This window comes from Nematostella vectensis, chromosome 1 (genome assembly GCF_932526225.1).
Source record: "Nematostella vectensis chromosome 1, jaNemVect1.1, whole genome shotgun sequence".
In the NCBI taxonomy this organism is placed as follows: domain Eukaryota; kingdom Metazoa; phylum Cnidaria; class Anthozoa; order Actiniaria; family Edwardsiidae; genus Nematostella; species Nematostella vectensis.
This window is the reverse complement of record NC_064034.1, coordinates 14,575,085-14,602,728: the sequence shown is the minus strand read 5'-3', so window position 1 is coordinate 14,602,728 and position 27,644 is coordinate 14,575,085. Positions and strand designations below refer to the sequence as shown.

The following is a 27,644-nucleotide window of genomic DNA, read 5'->3' as shown; positions in this document are numbered from 1 at the left end:
TGAACGGACTTATTAGGCACCTCAAACTTGGGATGTGGTAATCTGTTTTTTGTCAGGTTTACCATTTCCGAGCCAAATTTGTGGTCCTGTTCGGATTCCTGATCGAACACAAGCACAGTTTTGCCAGGCAGATTCGCCGGCAAGTAAAATACAAAAGTTCTCATAAAATAGCAAAACAACCGGCGTTTCTGCTCTTTGTTGCTCGTCAGACGTAGAAAAACCGTAACGTTATGATTCAGCATCTTCGTGGTGGTAGCTATAGGGGTTTGATTCAGTGGAAGCATACCGCCAAAAACCGAAAGCTCTTTAGTGAAAGTGTAGGCATTATCTTGGCTCGATAGAAATATTAGTATATACAGTGATGATGTCCCTGCACAAATGATTATAAAGCTTTTGATAGTGAGAATCCACATGCTTGATTTACATGTGATATTCTTCAACGTATTTCTGTCCGTTTTCAATGCGACTTAGAAAGCCAGTGCGCACGCGCGCAACGTCGAATTTTAAAATGTCTTAATTTTTTTCTCGATACCTAGACCGGTTCAACTCCAAATGATGCATAACGTTGCAAATCAATGTTTAGAAGTCGGATGGGCCCTCTATTTCTGATACCCCTCTGTCGTCCTATTCATATTGTCGCGTTCCTCTTATGTTATTAGTAGTATAGTACTTGGCGGCTCCAGCGCATCCCGTGGGAATGCGCTCGAACCAAGCCAAGTCTATACTACTCACCAGCGTATGGTTTCATATTTTGGTATGATATAAGGTATATTTTGGTGTGACTATATGTTATCATATTTTGGTATGACTATAAGGTATATTTTGGTGTGATCATATGAAAAAAGATTTTGATGAAACTATATGTTATAATTTTTTGGTGAAACTATATGTTATAGATTTTTGGTGAAACTATATGTTATAGATTTTTGGTGAAACTATATGTTATGGATTTTTGGTGAAACTATATAATTTTTAGTGTCAGCTTATGAATAAATTACTGGAGTCGCAGCACGACGTCATTTATCGGGGTTCGGTGTGGGATGACAACACTATATGGTATCATATTGTGGTGAGACTATATGATACAAGTTTTTGGTGTCAGCTTATGAATAAACTGGAACTATATGCTTTCTTCATTTCGTGGAATTCGTGCGGTGTGTGCTGGTTTCATTTTATGATACAATCCTATGGTTACGGCTGCTGCGTGACATTCCTGGAGTTTTAATTCTTAGGAGCGAGTCAGGGGATTCCCCGCTGGCGAGTCTGGGCATGCCTATTGCATTTAAGGACTTTTTCGCTGACAAAGTGGAATGTTCTAGACGTGCTGTGTCATGACTCCACGTAAAAATATAGTCTCTTGTATTAGCATATAGAATGGTTTGTGATAAAGGGATCCATATGGCATTAGTGGAAGAGGGATATTACGATTTTCCATTTTGTGATCTAAGGATAGCGGAGTACGTGACTAAGGGAGATTCGGCAAGGTTCGAGACATTTTGTGGTAGGCAGGATATGGTAAATGACAATGGAGCTAATGTATGAAAAAATTGTTGTGTTCACCATGGATACGACTATGCCGTCGAGTGGTTTGATTTTTACGAGAATATGTACAGGATACGTAGAAAGTCATTGTACCATCGGAAGTATTATTTAGAAAATGTGTTGTTTGATTTTGACTTAGAAGGGAATAAGCATGACCTACTCAGGAGGTTCGAGCAAGTTGAGACGGGTATGAATAAATTATTTACTAGAAAACGATATATTCAGATGAAGTTCGTTCTCTACAAATTGTTTCAATTGAAATATGAGAAGCAGAGTATGAGACAATGCATAAAATATATCAGTCCTAGGACACAGAGATATTATAAGAAGTTGTGGAAGCAGGTTTGTGATCATCTAGGATGGACGTACATTCATGGTAGTGAGTTTATAACTAGACGTGTGGAGACGGTGATCACCATCTTTCTCTAGAGATATGTATATGCTTCTGGTATATGCTTAGGGTCTTATTATAATAGAACCTTATGCTAACGTTTTGTTTAGTTTGTCTCTCATTTCTAGCATTTCTATCTGTTCTTGGATATGGTCCTTGCTTTTTTTCCCTCTCAACTGAGGTGAGTGTTTATATACCTTTTCCCGTATCGACTCTCTCATTTCATTATATTTTTCAGCCTCTTTGATAATGAGATTGAATTCGTCTGAGGATATTTGGTTGTCGGTCAATGCTTTGCTAATAAGGTTATCGATTGAACTCGATTTAGATTTAGCTAGCATCACGATATCTGCGTGTTTCTGTAGATTTTTCGATAGTCTCTTAGAGACTGATGCCGTCACTGTTGAAACAATAGCACTAACACCTGACAGAACTCCTAAAGGTACAACCACAGGGATCCCAAACCCAGTCCCCAATGCCCCAGCCGATAGGGCTACTGAGAGGAAATCTGACCCGGTAGCTATTTTATTTAATCGACCGGGACTTCGCGTGCTTTTTCTTAACTCTTTGGTGGTGTTCGATGTTCGCGCTAATAGAGTTCTTAATAGAGCAAATTTGTTGTAGTCTGAAACTCTTACCATTATCTTCTTCGGTTGGGATGGTTGTGTGAATCTGGCCACCTCTCTCATGCGGTCTTGCTTCGTACATATTGTCCATATGTATACTACACAGTTAGATAATTTCAATGTACGTTTCCTGTTTTGTGCTATCGTACATGTATTCGACATCGCCGGATAGCTCCTCACACATTACGTTGCTGGTGAAAAGCGCTGGGTTAGCACCTGTCTCGGTGTAAAGTGTGGGACGGTTCCATTAGCACCCCATACGAAAAGTATGTACCTCACAGCTGAAAGTGTCTGAGGGTTATCAAATACTACATTAGTGCTCGTGTGTAGGTGGTTTTTCGGCATGATCACACCCCAAGAGGCGCCTACTTTGTTACTAGACGCTACAATGTTCTGCCCGATGAATTGATAAAAGAGGCCCCCAAAGCTCCGCTTCCAAGCGAAGTAGAACCTCGGGTCGGTGGACACACCGATTATCTCCGTGCAGTATAGGACTAAATTCGCGGTTAGTTTGATTATGTTTTGGCTGTTCTTCATTCCTAGGCTGATGTAAAAGCCAGTTACCTCTCTCCAACCATCATTGCCGAGTAATATTTGGCCTTGGTGTATGTGTTTTGCTCTGTATGAAGCTATGCAGGCACTATTTCCTATATCATCGGCGACCGACTCACTCACTTGATAGTTCGCCGCCGTTTCGATACCGAAGGCATACACCTGGAACCTTTGGGTGCTTGGTGAGTTATGTGAGACGGTGAAAGTGATAAAACCTATGAAGTTACCTGTGTCGATTACAGCCTCAGTGAACCGGAAGCCTGGCTTCCCATCTATGGCGCCTCTTTTAATGCTATCCCCACGGAAGCCCCACCCAGCAGTTTGGATGTTGATGGTACCCATCGTAAGCATCACATTTGGGTCTATGCAGTCGGTTCGAGTAGCCTCTAGATGCTGTCAGTCCGGTAGTGTTATCGATAGGTAGAGATTTCGTCTACTATGTAGAAACCCTGGTGTTTAGGGTACAGCCCTTTTGATATATAGGCTCCTCTTATTATTTTCATGTTACTTGATGTCGAGCTCCAAAGGCTTTGGTTGTTTAGAAACCACAATGCGTTGTGTGATATATGATCTTTGTCCAGGTCTGAGGGCGTTGATTTGTTGGGGTGTTAGATTATCGTATGTTAGTGGATTAACTTTTACTTCCTGTGCGCCCTGGTCTCCTTTGTCACCTTTATCGCCCTTATCACCCTTTTGCCCCTGTAGACTAGCGTGGTAACTGGACACTTCAGTCACTCTGACGTTGGCACTGCCAACTGTGTTTTCTACTATGTTGAATATTACGTCTTTCCCTACTGCCTCAAGCTCGAAGGCTATTTTCTCGGTCGGGCTGTAGATTATTGGGTTTGTAGTCTTGAGCGACACCCCCATAAAAAGAGTGTCTATAGTCGTACCATACCCCAGAGGAGCCTTGAGTGGTGTATCGACGAAGAAGAGCGTCCCAAAAGTCGGATCGGTTGGGTTGTAAGTCAGTAGCTCCCCATTCCCCACGCCCCACGCCTGTTTTTAGCGCCGTCATGCTGGTCTTAGAGCTTTGGGACCTCAGCCAACTGTCGTCACCCATGTCTCCCCTCACACCTAGGGCTCCTGGCAGCCCTCGCTCGCCCTTAGGGCCTTGCAAGCCTTGTTTACAAGTGAACTACTCAGTTCACTAAATAATTCGTAGTTTAATTGTCACGTTTGATAGTATCTGTGTGAAGTTGTAGCCGGTATCAGTTGGTTCGAATTTACCAATTTTTGTAGCGAAGGGTATGTTTTTAATGTTTAGGAACTGTACCATGGTGAACGACCCATAATTGTCGGTGCTTAGTTGGAAATACACCACAATCCATTCGGTTAGACTGTTAAACGAAATCAGGCGTTATGAAATACCATTTTCTAATTCGAGGAATGTTTATAAAACACAAACGACCCTCTTTTTAGTCTATTCCTTATTCGGATAAGTAGATAAAACGAGATCGGGCGTTATGAAATACCATTTCGTTTTTCGAGAACTCTTTCGAAAGGAGTCGTGTAAGGGAAATCGGGCGCTATGAAATTTCATTTTCTTTATTGAGAAATGATGAGCAAACACTGACAATCCTCTTCATATTTTATTCCTTATTCGGATAAGTCGTAAAACGAAATCGGACGTTGGGAGATTCCTTTTCCTTATTCGCGAAAACTAACTTGAAAAAGAAACAGTTCCCTATTCGTGTCACTGCACTAATCTATTTGTTTTGTCAGAGCCTTATCTGGTAACCAATGTGTTAATTGACAACAAGCACTATCTGTCAAATTGTGGTTTCGATAGCAAGGCCAAATTCCTTCTACATGCGTACGTAGTCAAGTAAAGCGTGAATAATTCTCCTCTAAATATATTAATGCGTTTGGAAGGAAAGCTCAATATACAAATACATTTATTAGATGAGAGGTAGATGTCCTCTCTTTTGCTAGATTCATTTGTGAAAGCGATTGCACGCATTGCGTAATTTGACCTTTTGTAGCAGATAGAGTCTCATGTTCACAGCTCCGCTTAGCAGCAGAGCACGTTAAAGCAACCAGAATTATCTGACGAAAATGCTGTTAGACTTGTTCTGAATAAACTTTTATGCCTAAAAACTGTTTCAACTCGAATTAAAAGGTATCATGCAAGTACCCCCCCCCCCCCCCCCCACCAGATTTGAATAAGGAACTGAGCGAATAAGGAAACAGACGAAAAAGGAACTGCGAATAAGGAACCAACTTCACGCTCGTCCCGCAGGACTATCTGTGAATGACGGCATTCCTAAGGAATTGGCTTCCGTTCGATACGCCCGTATCGACGATGCAGTTAAAATAATATTGTCCATGGGACCGGGGGTTTTTCTTGCAAAAACCGACATTAAATCTGCATTTCGAATAGTCCCCATAAACCCGGAGGATTTTCATTTATTAGTCATGAAGTGGCACGGCAAGTTTTATTTCGATTGAACGCTACCTATGGGCCTCCGCTTGTCTTGTAAATTGTTTGAGACTTTCTCGACGTCATTGGAATGGATATCTAGTGAAAAGCTACAAGCATCCGGTGTATTGCATATCTTAGACGATTTTTTGTTTTTGGCGCCTACCAAGGCCAAGTGTCAAAACGATCTTGATAAGTTTCTCACTCTTTGTACGGCGATAGGGGTGCCTATCGCTGGCGAAAAAACTTTGGGCCCTGTCACTGAACTCCAGTTTGCGGGTATCACGCTTGACACGGTCCGGATGGAAGCGCGTTTACCCCCAGATAAACTGGCGCGATGCATTGAAGGACTGACCAATTTCCTTAGTATAAACCGCGTCAGATTACAGGAGTTGCAATCGTTAATTGGTTTATCGAGTTTTTGGAATTGCATGATTGTGCCAGCACGTAGTTTTCTAAGAAGGTTATATGATTTAACTATTGGAGTGCGTAAACCTTATCATCATATATGTTTGACTAAAGGCTGCAAAGAGGATATGCTCGTTTGGTTAACCTTTTTGCGAGACTTTAACGGGAGCTCGTTCTTTCTGTCCTCAAGATGGCTTACGTCTCGCACTCTAAAATTACATACGGATGCTACCGGGTCGCTTGGCTATGCGGGGTTTTTTTTGGTAAACACTGGTTCTTTGGCGAATGGCCTGTTAGCTGGAGAACTTTTAACATTACATTTTGGGAATTATTCCCTATTGTTCTTGCTGTCGAGATTTGTGGGTCTGCGATGCGGAACCGCTGCGTTGTTTTCTTTTCTGATAACCAGGCTGTAGTAGAAATCCTAAATAAGCAAACCTCCCGCGAGCCGAAGGTTATGGTATTGGTTCGTCACCTGGTCCTAACCTGCTTGAAGCACAATATTTTGTTTCGCTCAAAGCATATTGCTGGAATTCTTAACACAAAAAGTGACCTATTATCGCGCTTACAGGTCGAGAAGTTCCGCGAGATTTTACCCGAGGCGGACCTTCTAGCCACGGAAATCCCCCGTCAATTTCTGCCAGAGAGTTGGAGTCTCGTTTGAGCGCTTTGTTGACAGCCGCTTTGACAATGGCTTCTAGAAAAACCTATCAGCGGGCATGGCAGAAATATTTGGAATTTTCACGCCTTTTTTTGTAATACATCTTTCTTATCGCTACCGATCAGCGTGAGTAATATAGCACTTTTTGTGGCATATTTATCAGCGCAACAATTTGCTCCCTCTACTATCTCTACCTATATGTCGTGTTTAAGTTAAGTTCACAAACTCGCCAATGATCCTACTAAAACATTCTTAGTCAATAAGATAATTTCGGCCCACAGAAGGCTCTGCTCTCGGCCTGATGTGCGTTTCCCAATTACGCGAGATGTGCTGCATCGTTTGGTCCAAGCGCTCGGCCATACCATTTCCTCACCTTATTTCCGGGTGATGTTTCAGACAATGTTTTTGACCGCTTTTTATGGTTTCTTTCGCGTGGGTGAGCTATCGATCAAGGCCCCGAATCGGGAATCCGCTATACTACGTTACCAATCGGTCACCTTTCTTAAAAATGCTAAGGATATTCAGGCTGTCAAGCTGGTCATAACCGATTACAAACATAACACCGAGCGTAGACCATTTCCCGTAATTATTCAAAAAGGGGATGTTCCGCTCTTTTGTCCGGTAGATTTTCTGCTTAAATTCTTCCGTTTACAAGGCGATCGGCCCGGCCCTCTATTTTGCAACGTAGCTGGGTCTGCCGTACGGACCGATTCATTCACGCGAGAATTGAAGCGTGCTCTTGTTTTTTGTGGTCTGGACTGTTCTAGGTATAAATCCCATAGCTTTAGAATCGGAGCCGCAACATGGGCAGCTGAAAAAGGTATGACCGATACACAAATTCGGAGTCTTGGTCGCTGGCGTTCCGACGCATTTAAGATCTGTATTCGCCCTACGTCTATCAGTTCGGGTCTGTCTCACTAGGCTACTATTGTAAAGTGTATGTCAGACAAGCGGCTGCTCTGCACTATAGTCTACCAAAACGATTACTCATTGCTTTCTAACGGCAGGGATGTATGCCAGACAAGAGGCTGCTCTGCATTCCTACTATTGCCTGACATATTCAGGGATTTATTGCTTAACCAACTTCTGTTTAATTTGAACTTGTCCTGCCTAGCGTGCTTGCAGCAGTGGTGGGGCTTGCCACATGGTGTGGCTGCTGGCGTAAATTCGCCCCACCATTTCTCTGTTTTAATTTCAATTGGTGTGATCTCTGAAAAAAATTGTATACTTTTAAGCCACAATTATCCAAAACAATCAGCCCTGTGTCACTTTATATCGTGTTTACACTGCTCGCACGCTACGCTCCCTTGTGTTAAATAAATTCCACATTACCTCAAAAAAGATAATGGGTTTTATGCCGGGACGCGAAGAATATCATAAGAGGTTTATCTGATGGCGGCCTTATGACAAGGGTGATTGATCCTGGCGGTAAAAGGTATGTTGATGGCCCTGTCGTTGACAGGGTATATAAACACTTCTCTGCACGCAAACTGACCTCTTTGCTCGTGTTAAGCGCAGTGATAGAAAAACCTTTTGACCACCCACCGCCGTCCGCATCACCTTCTTTGTCTAGTCTGCTTTTCAATTTAACTATGTTGTTGTTAAGGTGTGGCGTAAATTCGCCCCACCATTTCTCGGTTTTAATTTCAATTGGTGTGATCTCTGAAAAAAAATTGTATACATTTATTAATTAAGTGATTAGAAATTAAAGCCACAATTATCCAAAACAATCAGCCCTGTGTCACTTTATATCGTGTTTGCACTGCTCGCATTCTACGCTACCTTGTGTTAGATATTCATTACAAGTTCATAGTTTGTTAATTAGTACTTTGATTCCCGGCATAAAATGAATTCCATCAACAGTTTCCACATAGTGGATTCCATTCCATTCGACGGGAGAGTAGTAGAGAAGTTGGCTTTGTTCTACCGAAAATGCGTTGGAACCGCCAACTACTATACTACTATCAGTTGAAAAAAGAATAAGTAGAGTTACAATACATTTTTGCTACACTACGAAAAAAGAAAACCTGGAAATCTGTAGCATGGTAACAATATGAAACAGATCAACTCCCAGACCGTGGAAAAAATCGAAGCTCCCAGACCTCGAAAATTTTTGAAAAAGCGAGACGCGTAAAAAAAAACGTCGAGATTCCGAGACTTTGCTGTGAAATTTCTGCGATACTTTCGAAATTTGGAGATCCTTGCTACCCCTTTCCTTGGCAAAACTGAGCTTGTTCATGCCTGCCCATAATGCTTATGCAATATTCCTCCATGGAAATGAGGCTAATAACTTTAAGATACAAAAACAAGCTGCTAGCCTTCAGCAAGTCCAAAGCAGGGTGCACAGTGGAACTAAATAACTTTTACATTTTCTAAGAATTTATTTCTCTTGAGTCATTTCTGCTTGGATAGCTTGAAATCCCTGCAAACTTGAGAGAGCTTAGAGGGTTCCACTCTCATTGACAATAACATTGTTTTTCCCTGACAGGCTGCACAATACAGTTAAGGCTGAATGTTCCCTTAAAAGTAAACTCCCTGTGGTTGATTTATTATCGTCTCACAAAGAGCCCATCAAAGCGCCACCAGTTTATCAAGTTTCTCAATACCAAAGATGTGACATAAACGGTACTGGGACAAAGGGGTGTGGAGTCAAGTCAGAGAAAGAACCCTGTTTGGGTTCTACTCACCGAACTATTGGACCAATTTGTTGACGGTATGCAAATAGTTTATAACTTATAACTTTTATAGTTTAAAACTTTTTTTATTGTAACAAACTACTTCCAGGCAAATAACTGACTTATTAAATGATTGACACTTTAATTCCTCTGTTTTTACACTCAAACACAGAACACGCCGAGGACTCTTAAACTACACAACAACAACTAGTACCCAGTCCCAAATCATTGGCAATTACCACAATATTTGAAATACTACTGTAGTATGTTTTTTTTAATTCTGCTTTTTTTTTGTAGTGGCAGCCGAGTCAGTCCTACAATGGGAGGATTGTGAGGGTGCCAATTCGCTGCAATGGAACAAACGACAAGACCCTAGCAAGTTGTATTGTTTTATAGATTAAAGGAACTCTATCATGTAAAATTTTTTCCAGTTATAAAAATACCCTAGTAGAAACACAAATGCCTAACCCCATTATATTTTTTGTGTTCATTTACTCTGCATTTGTTTTTGTTACAGATGACATATTCTTATCAACAACAGTAGCACCTACCACTACTGAGACACCAAAAACCACTAAAGCACCCAAAACACCTATAACAATACCCAAAACTAGTACTAATAGACCACAAACATCAACCATAACTGCCAAAATTACAACAGAATCAACCACTGCAACTCAAGCAACCACAAAAACAAAAGAATATACAACCATTAAACCTAGTACTACTGACGAATCTACAACAAATGAGGCATCAACAGCAGAATTTGAATCAACCACTGCAGCTCAAGCAACAACAAAATCTAAAGAATATACATCCATTAAACCTAGTAATACTGAAGGATCAACAACGACTGAGGCATACATACATTCTGCAACAGCAGAATTTACTTTTACACCAACCAAAAGTTGGGTAAAGTCTACACACACCATTAAGGTAATGAACTGCTATACTTTACTCCATACCAAAAAAGGAGTATTTTACACTTCTCCCAAATGCCCATGTGTACACTGCGTACCTACACATCATAAATATAGGAATCATTTCTTATTCATCCTGTTTTTTATGCCTTTGACTGGACCATGCTGTATGAGCACTTTTACAGGCCCGTACTCAGGGGTATTTTGACTATATATCATGTAAAGTACTGTGTCCATGGGGGGGACTAGGGGGTTTGGAACTAGTAGGGGGGCGCGAATCGCCCCTCCGGGCCTCCCAGCCCCGCTTTCAGTGAAGCGAGTGGGGGGCGCAAATCGCCCCTCCGGGCCTCCTAGCCCCACTTCAGGCTAGGGACTTTCTGTGACGCGTAGATTAATAATTTAATCTACGTCGGGACCACTTCGCGCAGATGGGTAATTAGCGATGGTGTCGGGGACGTGTGCTAGGGCCGTGAAAACGATGAGGGCCGCCAACCTACGGAGCCGTTTTTCGGCCGCGCTGGCGTGGCGTTTAAACCTGAGTTTTACTCGAACACCTCGCTCCCGAACTCCTCGCGAATTTCTCGCAGCCTCTTTTTCATCTTTTCGCGTGTCTCCAGGGAGGGCCCTTTCCTGCTTTTTTTATCACGCGGTGCGAGGCCGTGTCGAGCTCTGATAGCGGCCTTGAGCGCGTAGTATCTCTCTTGTTCCTGAAGTATTAGCCGAAACTCCTCGTCTGAGATATGCCCGTCATGCAGAGCCTTAGAGACCAGCTCGCTGATCGAGTTTTTCTTACTCTTCGCTAAAACCATCGTGTCTTCGTGTTTGGCCACCTTGCTTGTAAGACCCCTAGAGACTACCCCCGCGCCCACGACACCGACCAGCCCAGCGACCCCTGCCAGCGGACCGCCGATCAGAACCCCTATCCCACTCAAAGCGACCCCCACCCCGGCGCTGGAAAGCGCCCCTGCAGCGATGCCGGATGCCACAGACACAGCATGGGTAACGGCAAAGGCGCTCTTATACTTCTTCCGCACCTGTCGATGATGCGTTATCTCGTTGTCTAGGACCGCCTGAGTGTCACATATTTTCTGGAGTCGAAAGCTTTGCACGTCGCCGCCGATGCTTGCCGGAGCGGTAGGCGTCGTGTGCGTTTGCGGGGGGCAGACGCTGGAAAGCGAGGGGTATATGCCACCGCTGCTAACGTCGCTGTTTGCTATGCTTGTTATGTCGGACCTAGGTTAGCGCTAATACGAGGCGAACAGGCTTGCCCTTAAAGTCCACCCGTCTACCGCGGTCATCCCTGATCCATATTCAAATACTCGAGACAAACTCAGAGGAAGATGCTGCGACACAAACGGGGATGTCGGGCCCATAGACGACTTTCTCGTGCGGCCTCCCGCGGGTTTCTAGGCAAGCGAGAACGTTTGAAGGCTCGTCTAAGGCGAGGCATTGCGTGCGGTCTACGACATCGCAGAAGATGTAGAGGGCCTCTATTTTCGCCAGAGTCACCTTAAGTGGGGCCCCCCACGGGCAGTGCGAGGCCCCCCCCCATCCAACTGATCGTCTTTAGCCTCTAGGCCAAATAGTGCGCAAAGCCCGGCATTCAGGGACGCAACGCCTTCGGACATGAGCGCGATCTTCCCGGTGAGGGGATCCAGCTTCGCGGTCAGAATCTTGCTTTCAGCGCGGTTGATCGTTTCCACGATGGACTCGGCCGTGTGGTGCCCGGCTGGCAGAGTAGCGATGGGCGGGAGGGAGGCTATGGTCGTTATCTGATGCTCCCGCTCGAGATTATACCAGCTGTTAAACAGCGAGCACTGCCGGAGCGCCACGAAGCGTGGGCGCCTTATCGGCTGCTTGAAGAAGAGCGTCAGTTCGTTTTCGGTGAACACAGCATGTAGGACCACCATTGTATTGAACACAGCCCGCCTTCGTGTTTAATAGGACTGAGCATGGATTGGGAAGGCTGGCGGATGCTGAACGAGGAGGCGATTCCCCGGAGGGAGGAGGAGGAGACGAAGGAGGCGGCAGTTGCGGCGGGAGCCTCTGTTGCCGAACATATCAAACGCGCTATAGCCGAACAAGTCAAACGCGCAAAAACCGGTTTCCCTAGGTCTCTGACCCTCGCGCGGCCTTGCAGAGGCCTGCTCTACGCCATCCCCGCGACCCCCGTGGAGAGCACGGCCTCAGACATCACCCCACTACTCACGCAGCTAGAGATACACGTGGCTGAGGACAAATCATTCACGACTAGGGTCCGAGACATATTCAAAGAGATAGTAGTCACGCACAAGTCCGCCAAGGAGTCTCGCCGGTGGCTATCGGAGCCTTCCTATGGGTACTGGCCACAGCAACTCAACTTTGCGGTCTGGTGCGCAACCGCCGGATGTGGGGTGTCCCAAGTCGACCCCGCTTTCGCTACGCTCCCCTCTGTCATCAGGGGATTTCTAAGGTTTCACGTCTACTTTACCACGCGCAGGATACTCTACGAGCTCGCCGCCTCCCTGCCTGGCGACAGCCCGTTCACGCAAAAAGGTAACCCCTACAAGAAGGCCGCTTCCGAGCGTCTATGTATAGAGTTCGGTTTGCCGCGAAAGCCGGACTTCCGATGGAAAGGCGGGCGGAACCACGGGCTAGGCGATGTGTTTGTGTTCTACCCGGGGGAGGGGTATCGCAACGTGCACGTGATCCGTGGCTACGACACTGCGGCGGACGAGTACCCGAGCCACCTCAATCTGTTTAGCGACGAAGGTGGGACGTACAATAGTGGGAAGCAGGTGGGCTACATACGCAACGACGACCACGAGGGCGTGCAATATAGCTGGTTTGCGCCCCCCAAAGGTAAGGGGCTGACAAAAGCAGGGCTAGGAAGACCCGATCGCTCGGTCGAAGCGTTCGTCTACGCAGTGCTTGGCGCGCAGGTAAACGTCCGTTCCTCTATCGCGGGAGCTGGTGGTCCGGCCATGGAGGCGCAGGCGGAGTTCACGAAGCTGCTTGAAGACGCGATCATAGTAAACGACATCGCTCAAAGCGTGCAAAGGTACCAGTTAGCCGTGCAGGAGGCCAAGGTGAGACTGAGTCTTTCGGTCGCACCAGGAGTGTGGCTGATGCCAAGCGATCTGGTGATAAACAAGCAGGGCGTCGTGGGCTACAACAATAAGCTGCAGAAAGCCACAGACTCCATGACGCTCGGCGCAAACGCGATCAACACCGAGACGAAGCCAGTCGGTGCTCATAAAATGGCCGGTGGGCATCCTAGGGTGCAACACGCGACTGATCCGGGGATCGACCGCGTGCCGTCGCGGCGGCGAAGCAAGGCTTCCGCCCCTGCGAAAGTGCACGCAGAGGGCGCGGCGCCTGCCCCCTCTCCACGTATGCATGCTGCGCATAGCATGGCTGCCGCCGGAGCGGGCGAAAAAGGTGAACACACCGCCCTCAAGGCGGGGTTGTCGGCACTTGCGGTGGCCGCGGCGTATTACTTGTTCCGATGATTTCTTAGCATTTGACGAACCAAGAACGCGGCTACGGCTAGAATGAGCAGCCACGCATTTTCGACAAGGAATTTCACCGCTTCCCCTGCAGCCTTGAACACGAAGTTCGTGATGCTGCCTACTAACCCAGAGAGAAGCTCGCCTAGCTTTTTCCCGATGGCCTTTTAAGGCTTAAAAGCCTGATACCGACCCCTCTGGCTACGGAGGAGAGCGACCTGCCTAGCGATCTCACAATGGCCGCGATCGTCGTCGCTACGGCCAACCCGAAAGCGGTGACGGTAAAGCCGTGCTTTTTGAAGATGGCTTTGATGCGCTCTCTTAGCGGCTTTTGGTTCCCGAGCTCTCGGTTTTCGCGTTCTAGTTCGTCAATCCCGGATAGCCTCTCCTCGCTGCGCTCACGGGCCTCTTGCCGACTCTCTGACGTGTTAGGGTCGTCGATATTCTCCCTGTCTGTGGCTACCACCCATTGCAGCTCTTGGACTCGTTCTGCGTTCTCCTGGATGACCGCGTCTATCTCTGCCACGGACCCCATCGCCAGCTTGAAGCCTTTCAGCCTTGCAACGTCCTGTCGAACGCTCCCGTCCTCATTGTACAGCTGTCTTGGTTTAGACCAACCTCCTTTGCGCTCTCCGAGGCGCTGCTCTTCGAGATCACTTTTGCAGCGGTTGACCAGGTAGTAGTCGGAAGCGATGCTACCAAATTATCCTATGGCATCAAAAATCTGGAGCTGGAATACGAAAGCCTGAGGGACGACAACCTCAAGAGCGTTCGCGTTACAATCGACGGCGTGCCAAACAGGGTCTTCAGCCAGGGGTTGCGCCCCACGGATTTTTGGAGGGAGGCGAAAAGGCGGTTCGTCCGCCCCTCCCCGGGGGGGGGGGGGGGGGGGCACAGCGGAGCGCCTGCCGCCCCGGCAATCGGCCCAGAGTCGTTCTATGGCGATAACAAGTTTGCTCTGTGGATCGACCTTCGAACGACGGACGACAGTGCTATCCATGGGGGTGGTCTCCGATTGGTCAACACCCGCGACGGTGAGTACCTAGAGATAAAAGGCACGGCGAGCGGCACGGGTACCGTAATCTGTCACGTGTTTGTGGTGGCCGACGCCTAAATGAACCTTATGAACGGACAGCTAGAGTCCATACAATACTGAGCACAGACACCGAAACGCGCGAAGCGATGCGGCAGCGCGCTATGGACCCGAAAAACATCCCATTTAACGCTCTCATCGTGGGCCCGACGTCATGCGGGAAGATCCAATTCGTAGTGGACCGGCTGCGCGGCCCTTTCCGGGGCAAATTTGACTACATCGTACTCATGTGCCTTACCTTTGTCTAAAACAAAACATACGACGGCTTCGGCGAGGGCGACATTCGTCTGTTTGTCATCGCACCTGAGGCGGGTCAGATCGACGTACTGCTGAGGTTTGTCTCCGCTCTCTTCGAAGGTACTAATACGCTAATCATACTCGACGACTGTGCGGCCTCGAAAGATGTAAAGAGGCGCTCTGACCACCTCGTCAACTTGGCGTTCAGCGCGCGCCACGTGGGTATGAGCGTGTGGGTGATCACGCAGCAGCTCACCAGCATCACGAAGCCGTTCCGTGAGAACATCGCGGCCTTGGTGGTCTTCTATACCCCGAGCAAGGCGGACATGCATGCTATCCTGCATGACTACGGCGCGGAGCTCTCAGAAGAGAACATGAAAGAGTACATGAAGGCCCTCAAGACGAAAAAGTTCTCGAAGTTAGAGTTTTGCTTGCGTCACCCTTATACCATCGCCCTAGTTGAACGGTAAACCACCGCCCTAGGGCATAACTATGCGTGCACATATACATATATAATCACACGTGTTGCACCTCAGCCACGGCAGGGGGGGGGGGGGGGGGCGCATGATGAGCGACGAATACTTTGAGAGTCTTCTTGAGGGGGGCGCCGCCGGCCTCCCGGCCGTCGAGTCGTTGGGCTGCTCGATGCAGCCTGCCGGAACGGCAACCGGAGGTGAGCTAACTAAGATAGCAGACGCGAGGGAAAAACTCGTGATTCTCGTAGCCTCGGGGAAGTCGAGAGAAATGGTAGGCAAGGCCCTGACTCACGACGACGTCAAACGCATGAGCGCCGAGGAGGTGAGGAAGTACGAGAAGCGATACGAGACCGCTCTAGCCAGCCGGACTACGGACGCCCTGGCAGACAGCTTTCTAAAGCTTACGACCAAGCTAGTAGGCATGGCGCTGCCGATAGACAGTGTGGTCGATCTTCACAACGACCTAGTGTCCGACTACATCATTAACAACGAGCTCCGCACACTGTGCGGAAGCCTGTCTCTACGCTGCGGTCGTTTGATGGCTTTAGCCGTCGGGGCGTTACACGTAGCACGTCATGTGAACACCGCACGAACGGCAAGCGCTGACACGCGGTGTCAACACGAGGTAGCAGCCGCGGACTCACCAGTGGTTTGCCTGCCGGAACGGCAAACGCACAGTGGCGAGTCTGCCATCCCAGAGTAGACGTTCATTTGAAAGCTTGCCACTTCTTCAGCAACCAAATAGTTGACACCGAGTGTCAACACAAATGGAGGAACCTCAAGGAAGTACTAGTGCCCAGCCTGCCGGAACGTCAGCGGAACCTGACAAACAAGCTGCTCATGAACCTACACGTACGCCTTCGGCGTTGGCGGAGAGAATCACGAGCCCCCAACCACCCGCGACCAGACCTAAACACCCTGGGCGAGTCGAAGCTGGGAGGCGCTTGGCAGAGACTTAACAGAGCGAGGAAAGAGACACTACGTGTCGTGCAACACGTTGGGTCGCCGGTCGCTAGCGAGACGCAGGGACGCTAGGGCTTGCGCGCCGAAGGCATACACACACCAGTCCCGGTAAGCAACTCTGCCTGCTCGGCTAGCTCGGTTATCGGGGTCGCTGGTCTTCTAGTGTCACTGATCGGTCTCTACACACGTAGGCGGGAGCTAGCTGCCGCGTTCACTCGTACACCAGCTGTTAACCAGCGAGCTACCGACGTGACTCCGGCCGCACAGCAGACCAAGGATCGCGTTCCGGCGACAGCGCTTCGCGCTCCCGGACAGTGAAAATCTCGGCTGTTATCCATGGAGTAAGCAGACATTAAGACACGAGGGCCCCACCCATATCCGCACGTCCGTGCACCGCAATGCCGACGACGCAGCAGAGCGAGATTACAAAGACCATCACCGACGCCGCAGTCATAACCGGCCCCGTCGCCGGTATCGGCTGGGTTGGGCGCAAGGTCTTGCGCGAGGACTTCACCAAAGACCCCTCCGCGAACGCCATGAACTACGCAAAAATGACTGCCGCCGTTGCAGGTGCTGACGCTTTGAAGGGTTACCTCGAGGACCAGAAGATCCTGCCCATGTTGCAGTGTACTGCAGTGTGCTACACTAACTACCACATGTATTAGACTCGTGCATGCTTTGCACAATACATGCGCATGCGCATACGTACACACTGCACGTGAAGTGTGCAAAGCACACACACACTACTCGATAGTCTCTATCGCGATTTTGGTTGGCGACGCCGTCCTAAACGCGACTGCATTCGTTGGTGGCAACTACCTCGCAAAGTTCCTGTCGAACGATGAGAGCCCTGCCTTAGCTAAGAAGGAGAGGCACGACAAGGCCCTAGAGAAATACCAACAAGACTATGGACGCTACCAACAGCGGCGACAAAAAATCCTCGATTGGCAAGCTCAAAGTCGCGAGAGAGGGTCCCTCGCAAAGTAAAACTTCACCGACACTGACTACGCGCTCAAACTCTACAACCAGACCCGGCCAGAACAATCCCTGGAGTCGATGCGGGCACCTGAGCTGTCCGACTACTACACCCCCAGCAAAACGCAGAAAAACGCCGAGTTGGCGTACATTGGCGCGGGCGCTCTCGCCATCGGCTACGCAGCTAGCCGCTTGCTGTGATGTAGCTGCCGTTCCGGCGCCGCGTCTAGGCGGCCTTTTTCCATGCTGCGCGTATACGCATACGTATACGTATACGTATACGTATAAGATGATTGCAGACCGGCCTTAGAAAGACCAAGCGTATCGCGCAGCAGTGCGTATGCACGCCCGAGCAGGCGGCAACCGCCTGTTGGAGACTGATACACCTGTTGCAATGTATTGCAATACATTATTGCCGACACGTAATGGCGGCGAAGCGCATGTCCGACGAAGAACTCGATGCGTTCCTTCGTCCTATTTACTACGCCAGAGGTGGTTTCCAGGGAGTGACCGCTCTGCATGCCAAACTTCCTAAGGGCTCAGCCTCCATAGACCGAGTGCGCAAGTGGGTAAGCCCGCAGCCCGTCGGGGGCTACACAAAGACACCCTCTCCTCCGACTACCTACGCCCACTTTTAGGAGCAGATGCCAAACCGTATCCACCAGTCGGACCTGCTATTTTTGCCAACCGACCGCGGGTACAAGTATGAACTGACTGTCGTTGACGTTGCTTCACGATATAAAGCCGCCCGCCCACTGAGGACTAAGAGCGCGGCCGTCGTCTCCCGCAAACTCGCTGGCATCTATGCAGAGGGACCTCTCGCATGGCCTAAAGTCCTCATGGTTGATGACGGCACGGAGTTCAAGGGTGCTACCACAAAGCTCCTAACAGACCACGGGGTGGAGGTCCGACGGGCTGAGCCAGGCTTTCGCCGAGTCTTTCCATCGCTGGCTGGCACAGCGCAGTACTCGAAGGATCTTGCATCCGGCAAGACAAACCGCGAGTGGGTTACTGCTTTGCCTATCGTCATCTCGGACATGAACGCAACGAAGACTTGCATGACTGGCTTTGCGCCTAAGGACGCCATAAAGCTTAGGCGCGTGCCTCTCAAAGCCGAAAAGCCTCCCTTAGAGGTCACCTTAGAGGTCGGAACGGAGGTGTACATCGCCGTAAACGAGGAAGACCTTCAGGACAAGGGCCGACGGCGAGCGACGGACCCGTGGTGGACACGCAAGGCATACCCAATACTAAAGAGGGTCATGGAGCCCGGACAGCCAGTGTTGTATTACACGGCGTACTCTAAGCACGGCTTCACGCGTTCGCAGTTGCGTAGCGCGACGCTAGCGTGACGCTAGCGGCCAAAAAAGCCCCCACGCTAGCGCGATCAGCGCTTGTGCCTTCTATTGCAGCTAAGGCACGTGGGTCTGACATTCCACTTGTAGTGACCCTGACTGTCGTCCAGCCGGTCGATACTGAAGCATTGGGGATGACTCTTGGCGTACCCCTGAAGCAGAAGCTGAGTGCCACAGACCGTGCACTTCTTTTCCGCGTCAGCAATCATGCCGAGTACGTGGTCTACCGTCAGAACGTGGTGTGGCCCCGTGTACTTTGTGCGGCCCTTTTGCCTGTCGTCTATAGCGTATCGCTTTATTCGCGCTATAATGAGCTCTTCACTGGGCGTAGCCTGCAGTCCTGTGGGAACCAAGGCACCGGGGATATCATCGGGGGGGATCACGCGGACTATCTGGTCGGCGCGCCGCACGCGGGAGATGCCGGTGTATACAGCATTCGTGATCCAGCCCTCTAAGATGTGGTCTACGATAAACAAACGTCTTGGAGTCTGGATAGTCTTGCCCTGCACCCGGTGGACTGTCCCCCAGCCCGCGTATTTCCACCCGAGGGGAAGCCCGTTAAGGACCGCGCCGAGAGGAACCTCGACTACCGTGCCTTTGTACGCGTCGACCTTCTCACCCCTTTTGCCTGGCACGGGCACCAGCCTCCCTTTCTTGCGATAACGGTGCGCGACGCTGGAATCGGGGTCAAAGCGGATGGTTGCTGGCAATCGGGGGTAGTTTTCCCTGTGGTGCTCTACCAATCGCTGCTGGACAAGGGCCCCCATCTTGTTGGTCGAGCACACCCACATATCGCTTGGGTGGGCCTGCTCGATCGCCGCGTCGAACGCCACCCCATCCCACTCCTCTCGAAACACCTCAAGCTGTTGGGAATCTGGATGACACCAGATCCGGCCCTTTATGTTGTGGAGCCTGGAGGAGGGCGCGGCAGAGCCACAGTCGCACGTACTGTACGGCTTTCCGCAGTCTTTACACAGGCAGCGGTAGTCGGACTCGAACCAGCGGATGTTCCCTTGTGCCCACTCCTTGAGCATATCGTGAGGCCCCTCTTTATCTCCCCAGGGCGGGACCTGCCCATAGTCGCCACAACACACTACCTGACACGGCCGCGTGGCGAGATACCCTAGGATGGCGCGTAGCACCCCAGTCTGTACCTCACAGCACTCGTCAATGATGAGTACTTCTGCGAGACGGTCGAGTTTGTGCCCCAGCTCGGAAGGTCTCCACTCCTCTATCGGCTTCTGCGCTGGTATGCAGAGGTAGTGGTGGTAGGTTTGAGCGCGCCCCGCGCACGCGAGGCGCGGGTTGTTGCGGTGGTCGTGGGCGAGGTCGTTCTCGGGGGTGAACACCACAACGTTGCGGCCGCGGAACATGCTCACCGCCCACTCGGTCTTCCCCGATCCTCCTTGGCCGGCTAGATACATTTTTGAGGAGGTTGCGGCCACTAGATCGCACGGCAGACTCGGCGCGGTGCTTGGTCCCCTAGCCAAGCCCCCCGACTTCTTCGGACCCCAAGCCGCTTCGGGTCGCCACTCGTACCCAGGCTTCTTGTGGCGCCACTCTCCATACCTCGGATTTTGCTCCACGAGCTTTACACCACTGGGCACCGCCTTTGCGTATATGGCGTCTGTGCACACTCGGAGGACGTCTTCGCGAGGGATCCGCCTCAACATGCGTCGCAACGCTATGTTTGTGTACGCCAAGACGAAGGCCCTGATATGGTACCATTGTGAACGCCGGACACTGTCTTTGTATTGGATCAGATGAGCCCCGTCGGTATGCTCGAAGTTAAGTAAGTGGTCGGTGCCCGCAAGGAGGTTTGTCAGATACGCGGCTTCTTCACGGTCGCGGACTACGATCGAGGACTCGTCGCCGTGGCGAGCGCACTTGCCTACGAAACGGACAGCGAGATCTTGACCCTGCGAGTCTTCGCCGCCGGGGCGGCGCGCAATGGAGTGGGGGAACTTGGTGGAGTCCTTTTTTCCGACGCTATACAACAATCCTAGGTACGCCGCACGCATGTCGATGTGCGTATGAGGCTGCGCCCCTAAGTTTTCCTTGCTATTCCACACTTTGGACTCAACCTGCGCCGCTCGCCAGACGTCCCTGTATTTAAGAGGCGTTGGCCTGATGTTCTCTCTTTGGGTCCACTTCTTGAAGCGATACCCTATTGCACCGCCCATCGAGTGCGTAGCTTCGGTGTACTCTTGGTAGGCTGGGTGATCATCAGGGAGCCATTGAGGATCATGTACAGTCTCGTCTGTAAACGCCCTGTCGATAGCCGCTCCGTCCTGTCCCGGTCGGTACAGTTTGCCTTCGTGCGTGACTATAACACGCCCACACAGCCAGATCCTCGTGCTTCTGGGGATCGCCCTGTTTATAAAGCGGATGAGCACCTCTCGCACCTTCGCCTCGCGCGTTTTTGTGGCGGCACTGGTGGCGCGAAGCGCTGCCTTCTCCTGGCATAACGAACGAAGCTCCCTCTCAGCCTCGAAGTCTAGGCCGTGGACGCTCGCGATCGCAGGTGGTTCAGTCGGAAGCTCCGCCCAGGCGTGGTTATTGTGGCAAGGGATGCGGATGTGTGCGTACCCCCTCTTGTACTTCCCCGAGTCCCACATAATGTTGCCCAGGGCGTCCACGGCTACCAGCTTTATCTCGAGCTTCTTTTCCATCTCAAAGAGGTCTTCTTTGGTGCATCCCGTAGTGGCCAGCTTCTTGTCATATCGCTCGAGAATCTTGCCTCGTGTCTTGGTTAGACCAAGGGAGCGCGAGGTGCCGCGATTCCTCAAGAAGTCGGCAACATAGCTCACAACACAGTTAGCGAAGGCGTCACTCCCCCCTCGCTCAAAAATTGGCCCAGGCTCCCCATTTTGCTCAGGTAGAGGGCGAAGCTCGTATCTCACGTAGACGAGGTACTCTGTGCCTGTACCACAGCCGGCGGGACGAGTGTTTGGGTATGCCTTGTGTCACCCAGTGTCTAGTCGCCCGCACCATGGAGGCTGATTCAATGCACCATACCTGAAATGCCTCAGATTTTCCGAAACATGGTGTTGTTTGATGCATGGATCTTGTACAATGAAGCTGAACAGTACAACGGAGATGATGCCGATTACTTGGCCTCGCTTTGCGGACATTCATCCTTATGCTCCAATTCAACAAGCAAAGGGATACTTACAACTGTATGATGAGTTTGAGAAAGACTTTTGCGAGATCACAGGCTTTGACGCCGTCTGCTTCCAGCCAAACAGGTATGCTTTGACTCTTTGTAGATTCTGCAGGAATTAGACAGTGCCGTTCCCTCGCCATCCATGTTCAAAATTACTAGCTGTCAAGAATCAATACTGCTGAGACGTTGGGAGCTTGAATGTATTTTCTGTGAATGTTTAGAAGTTAAGAAAGGAAAGTTAGAAGAAGTTGAAGAAAAGAAAGAATCGAGTGTTCTGGGGAATAATGGTTCTTATTTAAATGTTTCACTGGTGCCCAGGGAGAGTATACAGGGCTGCGCGTTATCAAGGCGTACCTTGAAAATAATGGACAGGGGCACAGAAAGGTAAGGAGAGGGGTACCTTGATAATAATGGACCGAAAAGGTAAGGCGAGGGATACCCTGGCAAAAATAGACAGAAAGAGCACAGAAAGGTAAAACAAGGTGTACCTTGAAAATAATGGACATGGGCACAGAAAGGTAAGGAGAGGGGTACCTTGATAATAATGGACCGAAAAGGTGAGGCGAGGGATACCCTGGCAAAAATAGACAGAAAGAGCACAGAAAGGTAAAACAAGGTGTACCTTGATAAATAATGGACATGGGCACAGAAAGGTAAGGAGAGGGGTACCTTGATAAAAATGGACCGAAAAGGTAAGGCGAGGGATACCCTGGCAAAAATAGACAGAAAGAGCACAGAAAGGTAAAACAAGGTGTATCTTGGCAATAATAGACAGGATTACAGAAAAGAAAAGCGATGGATACCTTGACAATAATTGACATGGGAACAGAAAGTTAAAAAACGGTGTACCTTAGCAATAATAGACAGGATTACAGAAAAGAAAAGCGAGGGATACCTTGACAATAATTGACATGGGAACAGAAAGTTAAAAAAAGGTGTACCTTAGCAATAATAGACAGGATTACAGAAAGGTAATACAATAGGCTACCTTGACAAAGGGCACAGAAAGGTTAGGCGAAGGGTACGTTGACAATAATAGAAAGGAGAAATACATATTTAAAACCCAAGCCATATGCTTCATGATATCGTATTTGTTAAGAGCAGACAAGGATAGCTTAAAAGTAAATTGTTTCATTCTGCTGATTGTCATCTCTTGTTGAGGACATACCAATATTTCACATGTTATCTCTTATACAAAGTAATTAACGGCGGCGTACCGACTAATAAGTAGCAATGTGATCTCGTGTTTAGGTGTGTTTGATCCCAGTCTCGGCTCACGGTACCAATCCTGCAAGCGCACAAATGGCTGGATTTAATGTGCAAGTGATCAAAGTCGGGAAAAGTGGAGATATAGACATGGAGGATTTGATGAAGCAGGTTTGTTCATCTGACCGCTCAGTCCTCGAGCCCCGTGCAGACATGTTAACGGAACAATTTTTCAGAAAACGTGCACCAATTGATGAGTCTACAAAAACACCCACTTATCGATTTGCCTAAAAAACAATGCTATGTATTTTATTTTCTCTTCGGAGCGTAACATTATAGGAGTTGCAATATGTTTGATTGTGTTTATCAATGCACACCAAGAGAAAATTTTTAGTATCGACTAAATATGTCTCAACGCCAATCATTAATTATTTTGGCTAACGATGCCGTCGGATATAACATTTCCAAGTATACTGTCTGTCAATATTTCAAAATCTCATAACCAACTGCACACTTCACCATGAATATAGGTGTATTCAACCCCCATTGTTGGCGGTCACAGAAAAATAGCCCGCGAATTGATTAGTTCCGAAGCTGATGCTGATATGTTTTTTAAGGTTGAGAAGTTTAGTGACGAGTTAGCGTGCATCATGGTCACTTATCCATCTACGAACGGAATTTTCGAAGCAGGAATCAGGTAAAGTTATACATTATGTTGTCTAGGTTTACCTTAAATTTTTCCAGCGTTTATCTTATAATCTGTTTGCAGGGATATCTGCGACATTGTTCACTACCATGGCGGCCAGGTATACTTGGATGGAGCAAATCTGAATGAGCAAGTCGGCCTGTGTCGTCCAGCGGACTATGGCGCTGATGTCATGCACAGTAACTTGCACAAGACGTTCTGCATCCCACATGGAGGTGGTGGACCGGGAATGGGACCTATTGGAGTGTACGTGTACTACCGTGCTTTGAGCTTTTGTCTTCTTTATCGATTTTTACTCAAATAGGGCCTCTTTTTACCATATTTGAAGGTTCCATGAACCGATGAAAAAATAAATATTATAGTTGGAGGCAGAAAAAGAGCATTAGATAAGAGCAGGCTTCTCCATAACCCCCATATTTTTGCTTTTGTTTGTTCGAGTAGATCGCGTTGGATTTTTTGTTCCCTTTTCCTTTTAGATTATTTTCTTGTTTTTTGATGACTCCTAATGCTGTGTTATAAGAACCGCAAGGTACTTTTATAAGAAAGCGGAAGCTTTTTTTGTCTTTTATTCAATTATTTTGTCATGCGCAATTGCCGATGGATTATTAAAGCGCTCAATGATATTCGGAAATTTACCCCTTATGTAACCTCTGATTATTCTATTTTATTGTTTCCAGGAAGAAGCATCTCATCTCATATCTCCCCTCCCATCCTGTCGTTCCACCCCAGAGTACCATCGCTGCTGGCGCCAAGCCTTTCGGAGTAATCTCCGGGGCCCCTTATGGCTCTAGTGCTATCTTGCCCATATCCTGGGCTTACATCAAGCTTATGGGAGGCAAGGGACTCCGCAAAGCAACCGAGGTCGCGATTCTCAATGCTTATTACATGGCTGCCAGGCTGAAGGATTATTATGCTGTGTTTGTTGGCGATGGTACGTGAAATTCAATGGAATTATTGGTCACATAAGTCACATAAGAGTTTTTGAAATTTGCGATTTTCAGGTTACTGTGCCCATGAGTTCATCCCCGACGCTAAAGACTACAAGAAAACTGGTGTAGAAGCCATGGATATCGCCAAGAGGCTGCAGGATTATGGTATGTCAGCAGTTGTGAATCTAAGCACCCCTCCCGATTACTCCTCCCAAACCTGTTCAATGCTAACGTACTCGCCTTTTACCTATTTCCCTCGCAAATACTTTGCCTTTCTCCCCCTTTTATTTTGTTCCACATAATAGAAAAAATCATTGATTATTTAGGTTTCCATGCACCAACTGTCTCGTGGCCCATGTCAACTGCATTGATGATAGAACCAACCGAGAGTGAGAGCAAAGCGGAGCTGGACAGACTTTGTGATGCCCTCATCTGTAAGTGAGCTGTTCTAGTGCAACTCTGCGACTCTGTTAAGGCCTCTCGCGAGTAATTGTTTTAAAAACTTCGTTCAAATTGAAACCCGTTTAGTATCCCCTTCAAAGCATGCAATCGATCTGATCTCTGGCGAATATCATCACCAATGCTTCTAGTTTTAAAATTCAAAAAATATATATATATATATATTATTAATCGGCAAGGCGCGATGCACGTGGGTTTGGTACTAAAACTGAAAAAAACTGTAGTTGCAAACCATTCCATTGTGCGTATATGAGGTCTGTCCAACTTGATGTCTTACATGACAAGCGGACCACCTAATCGATTCCTTGGAAATGTCGAAGAGTAAGTTAGAAATTGGCACTCGATTTTTTTTTCGATATTTCCATGGAATTGTTACGATTTGAGCGAATTTTTAAACACAATTACCCGCGAAAGGCCTTAATGTTATAAAGCTTTCATCGATGTATCTATTTATGTTCCGAAGCAATTTTTATTTCGATTATTAAAGAAGTTTCTCAAAACGAACTTCGGTGATTTGTCCAATACCGATAGACACAATCTCTCATAGCTGACAATTTTTTCTAAAGAAAATAAATAAATCAAAATATCCACACTTCAATATCAATTATAATTACAATATTTACCCTTAGGTATAAGAGAGGAGATTCGTAACATTGAAGACGGAGTATGGGATCCTAAAAATAACCCTCTAAAGGTAGGCGGTATCCTATTGTTTTTTAACTGTTTTCCATGGAAAAATTTGCAAGCGTGTTCAACGTAAGCAATACAGATACATTTATGTGTAGACTCGTGGTAGACAAAACAACGAACGACTAAACAAGATGTCTTAATTCTTATGATTTTTTAGAATGCGCCCCACCCACAAGCTGTTGTGATGTCCGATCACTGGGACTACCCCTACAGTCGAGAGGTTGCAGCTTTCCCTGCTGTGAGTACATCAAGACAAAACCAGTTATTTGTTTATTTGCTTTCTTTAATTCCTTTTGCTCTACTTATCCTTCCTCAACTACCTCAATTATCATCATAGGGAAGGTGGGGAATATTCTTTATCCGTCAATGCATATTGGTCCCATTGCCGCTCTTCCTTGCGAAACAAGCGTCGTTCCTGTGTTGTTTCAGCGGAAAAAGAGAGCGAGTATGACTTCATCCTTCCTGGCCGATCTTCGCGTCGTCATACTCCTCTCTCGCTCTCTATTTCCTCTAAAACGTTTGCTGCGCAGGCTACTCTTTTCTTCTTCTACTATAGTGTTTATCCTTGTCATGTCATGGACGTAGCTACCTGTGAGCAAATACGACATGGCGTGCCTTTATAGTCAATATACAGGGGCGGCGGAGTGGTCCCATCAGTGGTGGAGGGGGGGCGAAAGTTGGGGGGGGGGGGATGGGTAGTGGCTTTCAGGGGGAGGGGTGGGTGGTTGTTTCAAATTTTTAAGCGGTATTATAAAAACGCGGGGAATTTAAACCTAGGTTTTTATGCACAGGATTTTAAACTGTTCTAAATTTGTTGTTGGTTGCTTATGTGCCGCTGGCGTGCCTCCTATCCCACCCCTTTCGCTGCCCAAGATAAACATGAGATAATGTATATTAATTAGTTCCTCCAGAAAAATCTTGGCTACACTCTCACTTGCCAATATTCCACTCCTGTATACATATGATTCTCCCTTTGACAAGCCCATATGTTCTTCTTTCCACAGCCGTGGTTGAACGGCACGAATAAGTTTTGGCCTGGCTGCTCCCGCGTGGATGACAAGCACGGAGACCAGCATTTAGTGTGCACATGCCCGCCATTGGAGGACTATGACTATGAGAAGACCAAGACGTTCGTTTAGAGGAGAGCTGCCATCTTTTATACCCCTTGCCATGGGTTTATCATGGATGACTCGCAATGAGGGGATATTCATGGCAAGACAATGCCTCCGACTTGTAGTTTGTCTTTTGGATTTCAAATAGTCCGACCAGGAGTCTTGAAATACAGTCAAAGGACTAGCACGTTAGCCAAATGGAGACCAAAGTGTCTTGGCAATTTAAAAACAAATATTTCTGTATGCTTCTGATACAGCTGTATTAGTGGACGTTAGAACTTCATGCTTTGTGATAGAGCTATATTAGCAAGCTTTTAGAACTACATGATTTTTATACCGCTATATCAGTAAGCTCTAGAACACCATGATTTTTGCATACAGCTATATCAGTAAGCTTTAGAACTCCATTGATTTTTGTATACAGCTCTATCAATAAGCGTTAGAGCTTCATGCTTCTTGGTACAGCCCCTTTTCGTCCCTGTGGATACAGGGCCATGGCTGACACTTGCCTTCGTGAAGTCCCCATAAACCACGCTCTAGCCTGCGCACTGGTAACTGTAGGGAGGGAAAGGAATGCGGAAATTTGCTGGGGGGG

At 48.1% G+C, this 27,644-nt stretch overlaps 1 protein-coding gene and 2 long non-coding RNA genes across 5 annotated transcripts; 2 read left to right on the top strand and 1 right to left on the bottom strand.

Moving 5' to 3' along the window:
- The first annotated feature begins 21 nt into the window (after window positions 1–21).
- LOC116612868 lies at window positions 22–9,971 on the top strand. Of its 2 annotated transcripts, XR_007312307.1 has the most exons (3): window positions 22–2,238; window positions 9,091–9,315; window positions 9,575–9,971. It is a non-coding gene; the product is annotated as an uncharacterized LOC116612868 (long non-coding RNA). The 2 variants fall into 2 exon arrangements; XR_004294021.2 differs by lacking the exon at window positions 22–2,238 and having other exon boundaries at window positions 7,662–9,315.
- A 12,221-nt stretch (window positions 9,972–22,192) lies between these two features.
- On the top strand, window positions 22,193–27,479 carry LOC5505060 (glycine dehydrogenase (decarboxylating), mitochondrial). 2 transcript variants are annotated; one of them, XM_048730806.1, is made up of 10 exons: window positions 22,193–22,331; window positions 23,199–23,324; window positions 23,771–23,850; window positions 23,923–24,105; window positions 24,537–24,790; window positions 24,861–24,953; window positions 25,115–25,222; window positions 25,877–25,941; window positions 26,095–26,175; window positions 26,942–27,479. In XM_048730806.1, exons 2-10 carry the CDS (start codon window positions 23,250–23,252, stop codon window positions 27,074–27,076), a joined length of 1,074 nt encoding a protein of 357 aa, XP_048586763.1. In that variant the 5' UTR covers window positions 22,193–22,331; window positions 23,199–23,249; the 3' UTR covers window positions 27,077–27,479. The 2 variants fall into 2 exon arrangements, with proteins under 2 accessions (XP_048586763.1, XP_048586764.1); XM_048730807.1 differs by lacking the exon at window positions 22,193–22,331 and adding an exon at window positions 22,951–22,956.
- LOC116612859 lies at window positions 25,836–27,002 on the bottom strand. Its single transcript, XR_004294012.2, has 2 exons — window positions 26,872–27,002; window positions 25,836–26,526 (listed from the first exon to the last, which is right to left on the bottom strand). It is a non-coding gene; the product is annotated as an uncharacterized LOC116612859 (long non-coding RNA).
- Window positions 27,480–27,644: the final 165 nt, after the last annotated feature.